Source organism: Schistocerca nitens, chromosome 3 (assembly GCF_023898315.1).
Source record: "Schistocerca nitens isolate TAMUIC-IGC-003100 chromosome 3, iqSchNite1.1, whole genome shotgun sequence".
Taxonomy (NCBI): Eukaryota; Metazoa; Arthropoda; class Insecta; order Orthoptera; family Acrididae; genus Schistocerca; species Schistocerca nitens.
This window is the reverse complement of record NC_064616.1, coordinates 51,370,337-51,383,783: the sequence shown is the minus strand read 5'-3', so window position 1 is coordinate 51,383,783 and position 13,447 is coordinate 51,370,337. Positions and strand designations below refer to the sequence as shown.

The 13,447-nt window shown below is 40.3% G+C and overlaps 1 protein-coding gene across 1 annotated transcript in view; it reads left to right on the top strand.

Moving 5' to 3' along the window:
• LOC126249066 (histone-lysine N-methyltransferase 2D-like) overlaps window positions 1–13,447 on the top strand; it is a gene marked incomplete at its 5' end in the record, with an annotated part of 205,371 nt that overhangs the window by 67,626 nt on the left and 124,298 nt on the right. Inside the window, one exon of the mRNA XM_049950717.1 lies at window positions 10,089–10,228. Within this exon, the coding sequence (XP_049806674.1) occupies window positions 10,089–10,228 (140 nt within the window). The remainder of the gene's footprint in view (window positions 1–10,088; window positions 10,229–13,447) is intronic.

Sequence of the window (13,447 nt, the reverse complement as noted above, 5' to 3'; positions counted from 1 at the left end):
ACCTGGGCATCATCATTTGTTGCAGGTCATGGTTGACATTTCACATATGGCTTTACACTTCCTGTTTCCTTAAATAACGTAACTATCCAGCGAACAGTCTGGACACTTGGATGATGTCGTCCAGGATACCGAGTAGCATACATAGCACATGCCTGTTGGGCATTTTGATCACAATAGCCATACATCAACACAATATCGACCTTTTCCGCAATTGGTAAGTGGTCCATTTCAACATGGGTAATGTATCGTGAAGAAAATACCATCTGCACTGGTGGAATGTTACGTGATACAACGAACTTATAGGTTTGTGACTATTACAGTGCCATCTATCACAAAGCGTAAAAAGTGGTCCAACTAAAACAGTCATATTTCTTTACGTACTAAATGAATGTGTAATAAAAAATGGGGGTTCCTATTTAAAAAAACGCAGTTGATATCCATTTGACCTATGGCAGTGCCATCTAGCAGGACAATTGTAGCGCCATCTGGTTTCTCCCTTCAAGCTAGACGAGTTTTGCTCTTTGTAGTTTTTTTTGTTTGATGCTTATTTCATGAAATATTTGGTCACTATCAATGGACCACCCTGTATATTTGGACCCATATACTTGAGGCAGCCTGACAGGCTTCAGTGGGTCAATCACAGATCACCTAGGTGATGTTCATCCATTGCCACTACCTTGTTTATTTGTTGTTTGCTGGTCTTGGTATTATAAATGAACTGTGTATGTCAAGTGAAGTAAAGTGTTCAAACATGATATGTTGAACTTAATTACAGCGTGTAATTATTTCTTACTCTTTCTTCAAATAGTTTATACTGAACTACTATTGATATAAATCTGTCCAGGTGGTAGCAGCATCATCTGGTGATGAATGCCTGCTAGTCACACATATGCATGGCGCATGCAGTATCAGAGAGCATGCTGTCTGTATGTAGAATGAGGAAGGCATGCAATCTATCTGTGTTTGATCAAGGGCATACTGTGATGGCCCGGAGGTTCAGCACAAGCATTTGGGAAACTGCATGACTTGTCGGGTGTTTGGAGAGTGCTGTAGTGAGTGTCTTCAACACATGATGAAACCAAGGTGAAACCGCATCCAGACATCATGGGGTTGAGTGGCCACACCTCATTACATATGTAGGACATCACAGGCTGGGCAGACTTATAAAACAGGACAGGTCATAAACTGTGGTGCAGCTAACATTAGACTTTAATGCTGGGCAGAATACAAGTGAGTCTGAACACACAGTGCACTGAACACTCCTAACAAAGGGTATCCATAGCCGACAATCCATCAGTGTGTCAACATTAATACTATGACATCAGCAAATAAAACTGAAATGGGCATGTGATCATTGACAGTGGACACTGGAGCAGTGGCAGAGCACTGCATGGTCTGATGGATGCCGATACCTTCTTCATCAGGCCATTGGGAGGGCATAAATCTGTCATCTTCCATGGGACCAGTTCCTGGAAAGCTATACTGTGTGACAGAGCTGGTGGGTGGCTCCATTATGACCTGGAGGACATTCACATGGGCATCCATGGATCCAGTGGAGCTTGTGTAAGGCACCATGATGGCCAAGGATTATGTTCACTGGTTGCAGACCACATACACCCCTTCATGACAATCATGTTTCCCGATGGCAGTGACATTTTTCAACAAGATAATACGTCATGTCACAAGGCCAGGAGTGTGATGGAGTGGTTTGAGGACACAGTGGTGAGCTCCAATTGATGTGCCAGCTCCCAAACTCACCAGATCTGAACTTGATCGAACATATCTGGGATGTGATTGAATGTGGCACCAGAACTCATCACCCCCCCCCCCCCCCAGAATTTACTGGTATAAGGTGACTTGTGTGTGCAGGTGTGGTGCCAACTCCCTCCAGTGACCTACCAAGGCCTCATTGCTCCCATGCCATGATGCGTTGCCTCCCCTTATCCTTGCCAAAGGTGGACACACCAGTTATTATGTAGGTAGTCACAATGTTCTGGAAGATCAGTGTAAAAAGGTTGCTCAATAAGCAATGCAATGCATTTTTTTCTGAGAGCAGGTTATTTGAATTCAGGATTCCAATATATCATATCATTCCTCACTCTTTTGGTTACAAAATCCTATTTTTCAACATGATCTTCATTCAATGCCACCTTAGTTGTCGGACCTGTCCGCCCGACTGCTACCAGTCTACTAGACAATATTGGAGCCAATGTCTTGGTGCGTCAGTAGCCTCCCCATCATCCATGTACTGCTTCCCGTGGAGTACATCCTTCCATCGGCAAAACAGATGGAAGTTGGAAGGTGTGAGATCCAGGCTGTATGGTGGATGAGGAAGAACATTCCAATGAAGTTCTGTGAACTCCACTCAGGTGTGCAGACTTATCTGCAGCTATGTGTTGTCATGGAAAAGGAGGAGTTCATTTGTATTTTTGTGGTGACAGTCATGCTGAAGTTGTTTCTTCAGTTTCTTGAGGGTAGCACAATATACTTCTGAGTTGATCATTGCACCATGAGGAAGGACATCAAACAGAATAACCCCTACAGAGTCCCAGAAAGCTGTTGCCATGACTATACTGGCTGAGGGTGTTGCTTTCAGTGTTTTCTTCAGAGGAGAGGTGACGTTGTGCCACTCCATGGATTGCCTTTTTGTTTCTGGTTCAAAGTTGTGAACCCACATTTCATCACCTGTGATGATGTTCGACAAAAAATTGTCAGCCTCCTAACATGTAAGCAGTTCTGTTCCTTTGTTGCTCTTTATGGTCTTATGTTAGGCAGTGAGGAACCCAGCAGGCACACACCTTTGAGTACTCCAACTGGTGGGCAAGTGTGTCAGCACCACCAACAGGTATGTCTAGTTGGGCAGCAGGGTATTTGATTGTGATCCTTTAGTCACTTCAAATGAGACTGTGCACCCATTTCAACACAGCAGGAGTCACAGCAGTGTGCAGCAGGCATACGAGATATCAGAAAGGATTGTGCACTCTTGTTACAATGATGGCAGATATCTTGCTGAATAGCTCACCATGCTTTTGTGAACTGCCATGTCTCCATAGACATTCTGCAATCATCTATTGATATCTGTGATGGTCTGGTTTTTTGCCAAAAGAAACTCAATGACAGCTCTCTGCTTTGAACATACCTCTGATACAGATGCCTATGAATAGCATTACCACCTATTGGAACTTCATGAAATGGTAAAGGCTGAAGGGGGAATATTCCATCACATCCCACAACAAATTCTCCAGGTTTTTCAACTGAAAATGGCTGAGAAAAAAAGTGTTGCATTTCTTATTGAACTCCCCTTGTATACCTTTATATATCAACATATCCTTTGATCATAAAACTAGCAGGCTCTCATTTGTTGATTATTGTATCTGATTTTCATATAGCAGAGACACTACTACAAGCAAGTGTATCACTCACTACCCCGCTTCACCGTTGGCACAACTATTATGGAGTGATTCGTTTTTGCTCATGAGACTTCATATAGACTAGGATGAAACTAGTCCAAAACACACAATAACATACCGATTTGGCTGCCATAAATAAATTAGGCCTGTACTTGATATAGAAATAAGTGCAGCCTGGATACATATACTACTATCAGAAAGCAAAGAGTGTGCTAATTAGATTACTGCAGATAACATGTATATTAGTCAGTGAAATAGAAGCTTATAATTTTTTTACAGTTTGAATTAGTTAATGAACACCTGAGATGTATTTAAATTATTTATTTCTGTAAATTTTTTCATGTGTCTTAATGATATTCTCACAACATAGAAATACAGTACTCAATAGAATATGAGGTGCTCAGTGACATTCCTTCAAATCACAATTTGTTCAGTCAGAATTGGATTCCATATAGTCCAATAAAGCATACTGTGCAAACCTAAAAAATAGTAAACACTATTCTGCCTCTGTACACTGATTCAGTATAACTCATGTACATATCTACATCTACAATTATATCTACATCTATATTGTGCAAACCAGCATTAGGTGCATGGCAGAGGGTGTGTCCTATTGTACCAGTCATCAGAGTTTCTTCCCGTTCCATTCACATATGGAGCATGGGAAGAATGATTGTTTGAATGTCTCTGTGCATGCAGTAATTATTCAAATCTTATCTTTACAATCCCCCCATGAACCATGGACCTTGCCGTTGGTGGGGAGGCTTGTGTGCCTCAAGGATACAGATGGCCGTACCGTAGGTGCAACGACAATGGAGGGGTATCTGTTGAGAGGCCAGACAAACATATGGTTCCTGAAGAGGGGCAGCAGCCTTTTCAGTAGTTGCAGGGGCAACAGTCTGGATGATTGACTGATCTGGCCTTGTAACATTAACCAAAACGGCCTTGCTGTGCTGGTACTGCGAACGGCTGAAAGCAAGGGGAAACTACAGCTGTAATTTTTCCCGAGGACATGCAGCTTCACTGTATGATTAAATGATGATGGCGTCCTCTTGGGTAAAATATTCCGGAGGTAAAATAGTCCCCCATTCGGATCTCTGGGCGGGGAACACTCAAGAGGACGTCGTTATCCGGAGTAAGAAAACTGGCGTTCTACGGATCGGAGTGTGGAATGTCAGACCCCTTAACCGGACAGGTAGGTTAGAAAATTTAAAAAGGGAAATGGATAGGTTAAAGTTAGATATAGTGGGAATTAGTGAAGTTCAGTGGCAGGAGGAACAAGACTTTTGGTCAGGTGATTACAGGGTTATAAATACAAAATCAAATAGGGGTAATGTAGCAGTAGGTTTAATAATGAATAAAAAAATAGGAGTGCGGGTTAGCTACTACAAACAGCATAGTGAACGCATTATTGTGGCCAAGATAGACACAAAGCCCATGCCTACTACAGTAGTACAAGTTTATATGCCAACTAGCTCTGCAGATGATGAAGAAATAGATGAAATGTATGACGAGATAAAAGAAATTATTCAGGTAGTGAAGGGAGAAGAAAATTTAATAGTCATGGTTGACTGGAATTCGTCAGTAGGAAAAGGGAGAGAAGGAAACATAGTAGGTGAATATGGATTGGGAGGAAGAAATGAAAGAGGAAGCCGCCTTGTAGAATTTTGCACAGAGCATAACTTAATCATAGCTAACACTTGGTTCAAGAATCATAAAAGAAGGTTGTATACCTGGAAGAATCCTGGAGATACTAAAAGGTATCAGATAGATTATATAATGGTAAGACAGAGATTTAGGAACCAGGTTTTAAATTGCAAGACATTTCCAGGAGCAGATGTGGATTCTGACCACAATCTATTGGTTATGAACTGCAGATTGAAACTGAAGAAACTGCAAAAAAGTGGGAATTTAAGGAGATGGGACCTGGATAAACTGAAAGAACCAGAGGTTGTAGAGAGTTTCGGGGTGAGCATAAGGGAATAATTGACAGGAATGGGGGAAAGAAATACAGTAGAAGAAGAATGGGTAGCTCTGAGGGATGAAGTAGTGAAGGCAGCAGACAATCAAGTAGGTAAAAAGACGAGGGCTAATAGAAATCCTTGGGTAACAGAAGAAATATTGAATTTAATTGATGAAAGGAGAAAATATAAAAATGCAGTAAATGAAGCAGGCAAAAAGGAATACAAACGTCTCAAAAATGATATTGACAGGAAGTGCAAAATGGCTAAGCAGGGAGGGCTAGAGGACAAATGTAAGGATGTAGAGGCTTGTCTCACTAGGGGTAAGATAGATACTGCCTACAGGAAAATTAAAGAGACCTTTGGAGAGAAGAGAACCACTTTTATGAATATCAAGAGCTCAGATGGCAACCTAGTTCTAAGCAAAGAAGGGAAGGCAGAAAGGTGGAAGGAGTATATAGAGGGTCTATACAAGGGTGAGGTACATGAGGGCAATATTATGGAAATGGAAGAGGATGTAGATGAAGATGAAATGGGAGATATGATACTGCATAACGAGTGTTTCACAGAGCACTGAAATACCTAAGTCAAAACAAGGCCCCAGGAGTAGACAACATTCCATTAGAACTACTGACAGCCTTGAGAGAGCCAGTCCTGACAAAACTCTACCATCTGATGAGCAAGATGTATGAGACAGGCGAAATACCCACAGACTTCAAGAAGAATATAATAATTCCAATCCCGAAGAAAGCAGGTGTTGACAGACGTGAAAATTACCGAACTATCAGTTTAATAAGTCACAGCTGCAAAATACTAACGCGAATTCTTTACAGACGAATGGAAAAACTGGTAGAAGTGGACCTCGGGGAAGATCAGTTTGGATTCCATAGAAATGTTGGAACACGTGAGGCAATACTAACCTTACGACTTATCTTAGAAGAAAGATTAAGAAAAGGCAAACCTACGTTTCTAGCATTTGTAGACTTAGAGAAAGCTTTTGACAATGTTAACTGGAATACTCTCTTTCAAATTCTGAAGGTGGCAGGGGTAAAATACAAGGAGCGAAAGGCTATTTACAATTTGTACAGAAACCAGATGGCAGTTATAAGAGTCGAGGGGCATGAAAGGGAAGCAGTGGTTGGGTAAGGAGTGAGACAGGGTTGTAGCCTCTCCCCGATGTTATTCAATCTGTATATTGAGCAAGCAGTAAAGGAAACAAAAGAAAAATTCGGAGTAGGTATTAAAATTCATGGAGAAGAAGTAAAAACTTTGAGGTTCGCCGATGACATTGTAATTCTGTCAGAGACAGCAAAGGACTTGGAAGAGCAGTTGAACGGAATGGACAGTGTCTTGAAAGGAGGATATAAGATGAACATCAACAAAAGCAAAACAAGGATAATGGAATGTAGTCAAATTAAATCGGGTGATGCTGAGGGGATTAGATTAGGAAATGAGACACTTAAAGTAGTAAAGGAGTTTTGCTATTTAGGGAGTAAAATAACTGATGATGGTTGAAGTAGAGAGGATATAAAATGTAGACTGGCAATGGCAAGGAAAGCGTTTCTCAAGAAGAGAAATTTGTTAACATCGAGTATAGATTTAAGTGTCAGGAAGTCATTTCTGAAAGTATTTGTATGGAGTGCAGCCATGTATGGAAGTGAAACATGGACGATAACAGTTTGGACAAGAAGAGAATAGAAGCTTTCGAAATGTGGTGCTACAGAAGAATGCTGAAGATAAGGTGGGTAGATCACGTAACTAATGAGGAGGTATTGAATAGGATTGGGGAGAAGAGAAGTTTGTGGCACAACTTGACTAGAAGAAGGGATCGGTTGGTAGGACATGTTTTGAGGCATCAAGGGATCACAAATTTAGCATTGGAGGGCAGCGTGGAGGGTAAAAATCGTAGAGGGAGACCAAGAGATGAATACACTAAGCAGATTCAGAAGGATGTAGGTTGCAGTAGGTACTGGGAGATGAAGAAGCTTGCACAGGATAGAGTAGCATGGAGAGCTGCATCAAACCAGTCTCAGGACTGAAGACCACAACAACAAACATCTTTACAATCCCTTCATGAGTGATACGAAGGCATTGTAGTATATTCCTAGAGCCATCATTTAAAGCTGATTCTTGTAACTGTGTTAATAGACTTTTTCAGGATAGTTTACATCTATCTTGAAGAGCCTTCCACTTCAGTATCTCTGACACTCTCCCACAGATAAAAAAAACTGTGACCATTTGTACTGCCCTTCTCTACATACATTCAACATCCCCTGTTAGTCCTATCTAGTATGGGTTCCACACACTTCAGCAATATTCTATAACCAGTGAGTAATTTGTAAACAATCTCCTTTGCAAAATGATTGCACTTCCCCAGTATTCTACCAATAAACTGAAGTCTAACACCTGCTTTACCCACAACTGAGTCTATGTGATCATTCCATTTCATATACCTACAAAGTGTTACACCCAGGTAACTGTATGAGCTGACCAATTACAAAAGTGACTCACTGATGTTGTAGTCATAGGATATCAATACTTTGTGGCAGAAAAGCATGTAACCAAGAGACGGTGTCTATAAGTTACCATGTACTGTAATGCTGTAATCAAAACATGGGCATCATGTCACGTAAGATACTGAATACATTTCTCATAGTGGTTTCCATCTGTTAATAATACAAACCAGTAACTACCACTTAAGAATTATGGCTCTCAGAATACCACAGAACTGTGTGACACTTTCCAAGGAGGCACAGAGAGATCTCTCATAAACCATCTCCCAACAGATAGTTTGGGTTCCAGATGATGTACATGAATAGCGTCAGTATAAGCCCAGAACTATGGTGCCAAGGAGAAACTGGAAAAATGATATAATGCAGCATTAATAAGTACAGGGTTTGTCTGATGCTATATGACTGTTGGTGGAAAATTTGAAGATATTATGGTATAGTACTAGTGCACTACTAAAATGAATTGGCTCTGGTATGAGGCAGACTGATCACATTTGTAACAGACATTTTCTATGCCTGTTACTGTACTTTGACTGTAATATCAAGGACTCACTGCTTTCCAGCTTATTAACTACTTTAGTCATTGTCTATATTGGAAAAGGCATGATCACATTTCATAAGGTTCAGGATCTGTACTACGTAAATAACAGTGTATTAAAGGAGACCTCTCACCAAAAAGCAGAACTGCTTAGTTGTTGATACACAAACACACAAAAAAGAAAACTTGGTAGCTTTTGGGGTTATCATTTGACAAGCTAGAGTAAAATATAGAAGAGTGAGTGTGTGTGTGTGTGTGTGTGTGTGTGTGTGTGTGTGTGTGTGTGTGTGTGTGTGTGTAGCTCATCAAAGGATAACTCTGGAAGCTAGCAGGTTTTCTTTCTTTTGTGTGTGCCTGTTGACAACTCAATACTTTTCTGATTTTTGGTGAGTGGTCCCTTGTAAGCCAACGGTATTTACATTCTACAGGAACTTTCCTATGACATTTATAGGGTCTATACTATTAGAGGTACAAATAAAAGGGGTAAGTAGAGGACAAGGAAGCAAGTAAATAATTCTGATACACGTATGTCGAAACCAATACTTCTCCAATACAGTGGATTATGACTGAGTATGTGCATACCTTATAACAGAGTCCTCAAGAACCCAAACTGAAAATATATACTTAATGACTAACAAGTTAAAAACCACCATTCATGTGAAGGCAGGCTTCAGCATGTCTCCTCACTAATATCCATAAATGTTAAAAAATACCAGGCATGTTCTGAGAGTATAAATAATGATGCACAATGTATTACCAGAGTTTATTGACGCTATCAACTGGGCTGAAATACACCAAATCTTTCAACATCCTGACCTACAACAGTCCTGTGGGTTCAAGTTGAGGGACCTGGAAAGGCATGGTATTGGCAAAACACAACTGATACACTTGTCAAAATAATATTTAACACTACTTAGGTATCTGGAACAATGATAAAATTGAATGAGGGAAGTTTTTCACTTTGTAACTTATGCCTCACTCACTGTGTTTCGAAGTAGAAGCAGAATTTATATATTAACAGTGTTGTAACATTGGCATGACTGCACTTGTTTGTTGGCCCACATTGTATCAGGGAAACCATTGGTTTCCAAACCAATGTTTATTGGGATTATTTGCTTATTTAATTGTCCTCTATTTGGCTTTTTCATTTCTGCCTATAATAGTCAGTCACCCAGAATATTAAAGAACTACCCTGGCATCTGTGGGCCAGGTGCACATGCCTAGCTTTCGGTACAACAAAACTTGTTATGAGAACACTCCATAAGTGACTTTTACTAATTCGGTCTTGTAGTTCCTTAACTTAATTTTCAGCAGAAGAGCTGTTAACTAATCATCTCATAATATTTTCACCAGAAAGCTTTTCCCACCATCTCTATTTCATATAAAAATTAGCAGTCTACTTGTAGGTGTTTTTCAGTTTCTGTTGTTGTTAATGTTAAGGTTTTTAGTCTATGTCGCTGTCATTCTGGTAAACATTGGTCAACTCTTGAACATTATGTGTGATGGTGAAATGTTGGACTCTCAACTGCTGTGTTCACAGATCTTTACTGTGACAATGACTAAATAAACAAACAAACACAATATGTGCAGGAACTAACAAATGTATTCAAATAATTTTGAACATAATTTGTTATCTTCTAGAGGTTATGTGTATGGTACTTTATTTCAGCTGCCAAGTTATATGCGAAGCCTTAAAGAGCAACTGAGAGATGAAATTAAATTTGCTGCTGCTGAGCGCAGGAGACTGCTGACCACTCCTGATAAGGATCGGGATACGAGGCTCCGAGAAAAATTTGAACCATTGAAAAGGTAAGATTTAAAAAAAATATGCTTACAAAAATATACAATATCAATTATAAGTTAATCTGGCTAATAATTGATAATTTATGTGCAGCTATCCTTATGAATTTTCTAAGGACTCTATGCATGATGTATGTAATTGCTCATAATGATAAAATAAGTATTGATGGAGTTTGCTGACGTGAGTGGTGTACATATAAATGTGCAGGCTTCCATAGGCAGTGTCAGTTTCATCAAAATCCTACTGGGTATACTAAATCTTACTATATACTAAAACTACTAAAATACTAGAATAGCCTACATTTTGGCTGTGTTGCTGCAGCCCTCTATGGGCATACAAGAATATACAGAAAATTTTAACTTAGGATATAAGAGGAAATCATTTGAAACTAAATCAATAGATCAAGGTGAATGAGGACTGAGTTCAAATACAAAATGGTGCACATTCAGCCTCATGACTATTGCTGTTTTGCTTGGCATGCTATCCTTGTTAAAGGGCACATCCTGGAGAGCCAATAGATGCCAACTGTGATACTGTCTTTGTCTGAGTGATCTATCAGGATTAACACTCTGGGAACACAACAAATGAGGATAATTACCTTGTCATGATAAAATGGCCTGCACGTCCTTTGATAACTATCGTTTGCCCTTGATTTTAGTTAGTGGTGAGCTTAGCATTTTAATGATCCTGGTTAAGTCTAGTTCACAGTGAAGAATTTTCTCAAACAACCTGCAAATTCGGCTGCAACATTACCAGATTTTATGTTGAAATGCTCCACATCCATTTTTAATGAAAAGCCAGCAGTTGCAATACTCATCCCATCCTTATCTTTTCATCAAGTGTAAAGAGATTCATTGACCAAAATATCTGCTACTTGGTGCACACTCCTTTGTGATACTGCAGCACCGGAGGCATATCGTGAATATATTCAATGGTTTACTAAGTGACAAAATCATATGTCTAGCAAGATTGGGTTCAATCTGCATGGGTGCTGAAATCTTTGACTAAAAATGTTTAGTAACTACACACATCCCACTAATCACATCACATAGACAAGCAACAACTTCAGGTCTTGTTCTTTTGAAACTTTCAATATACCTATTAAAAGAATCTCTTGTGTCAGGACTGGTGATTTATTTTATATTTTCTGGATGACATTTACCAGATTTATCAGTCAACCCTCATAGAGTTAATGATGCTTAATAGCACAATTGTGTTTCCAGTGCACTTGAGAAGGTCGTGGAGAGTAATGGGGCTGAGTGTGCTTGAGCAAAGTGTGCATTGTTGCCAGATTCACACCCCACCACCTGCCCAACCCTTCCTTCTCCCTTTCCCCCCTCCTCCTTCCTCATCCATCCTCCCACTACCTGATTCCCTTCTATGGTGTCATGCATTATTCCCTAGATTTGTCAACCTCCTCCACCCCTCTGACATACAAAGTGACAAGTCAATACATAACCATCAAAATGATACAGATAAAGGTGTGTAGGGGAATGGCATTTTTATGAGTGCAGCACCACCTTGTAGAAGCTCTGTCCTCAAGGGCAGAGAGGCTTGCCTGTTCACAGGAAGCTGAGGGGTATGCCAGTGATAGCGCAGTTATTGGCAGCACTTCCCATGTCAGACAAGCCTCTGTGGATGAACCAGATGAATAGTGTCCCATAATGCCCCATCTCTCCCCTATGGCCTCCCCAGCCCTTCCCCAATCCTCCAGATACCTAACCCAAGGTGTGATTCAACCCATACTGAGGGGCGCCAACTTTTGGGTTCTCTCTATTGGGTAGTAAGAGTGTGACACATTGATCTATATGAAAAAATGTACTCTGCACTGTTGCCAAATTTATTCAAGATGGCGGCGATGACGTCATCCAAGATGGCGGCATGTAGAGTTGGCAACAGTGCATGACGTCATCCAATATGGCGGATTTTGGTGGGGAAAAAGGCCAATTGTGTTAAGTCCACTAAGCTAACCTCCAGAAAAAATGGCAGGAATTTTAAATTTTGGGGGGAAAATAGACCAACTGGGCTATGTCCACTAACCTAAGCCTCCAGAAAAAATAGTTGCAAAAATCAAATTCCAACAGGATAATGCATGCAAAACCTTATTTTTCTTTATTATTATTCATTATCATTTATAAACATTCATTATCATTTATTATCATTCATTATCATTTATTCTTATTTATTATCATTTATTATCATTGGCCTACCTCCACGAGAAAATTCACCCCAAATTCATATTCCAAAACGATAATGGCTGCAAAACCATACTTGTCTTTATTATTATTCATTATCATTCATCATTTATTATCATTTATTATTTATTATCATTTATTATTATTTATTATTATTGGCCTACCTCCACTAACATAGAAAATCGCGCCATGTTCAAATTCACACTCCATAATCTCTGGAAAACCCTACTTCTATTTATTATTATTAAAATGGCTCTGAGCACTATGGGACTTAACATCTGTGGTCATCAGTCCCCTAGACTTAGAACTACTTAAACCTAACTAACCTAAGGACATCACACACATACATGCCCGAGGCAGGATTCGAACCTGCGACCGTAGCGGTCACGCGGTTCCAGACTGAAGCGCCTAGAACCGCACGGCCACACCGGCCGGCTATTATTATTATCATTTACTATTATTTATTAGCATTTATTATTATTTATTCAAGATGGTCGATTTTTGCGGCAAGAAAGCCAATTCCCTTACTTTCATAACAAAAAATCTCTCACAAATTCAAATTCAAACACGATAATCTGTCACACCTACGAAAAAAAAGAGACCAACTGGGCCATGTGCACTAACCTAAGTCCACCTCATCCTACGAAGTTTGAATTTTTCGCCCTCATTTATTGTTTCGCTCCTAAGCTATGAAAATCGTGTCAAATAGTAATAAAGTGCGCTTTTACTAACGTAAGTCACCTCCTGTGAATTCGTGGGAAAAGGACTGAAGTCTTTACTTCAAACAGTACCGTCATCACTTGTTCTCCAACAGAGTTAGTACACATCCTCGAGATCGCAGCAACACCCTGTGTACTCGGCACGAGGTCCACGCTCCGACTGACTTAGTTCATATCGCCGCGTGTAGAGGAGGCTTCCCCGATCACCGTTAGCCCGCGGCTGCTCCCAGGCGGCTGGGGTCCGGTTGCCGGGCCGGTGCACGCTTCCCCGCCGGTGCCGCAGAGTCCACCTACGTAAACATGTTTTCGCAGA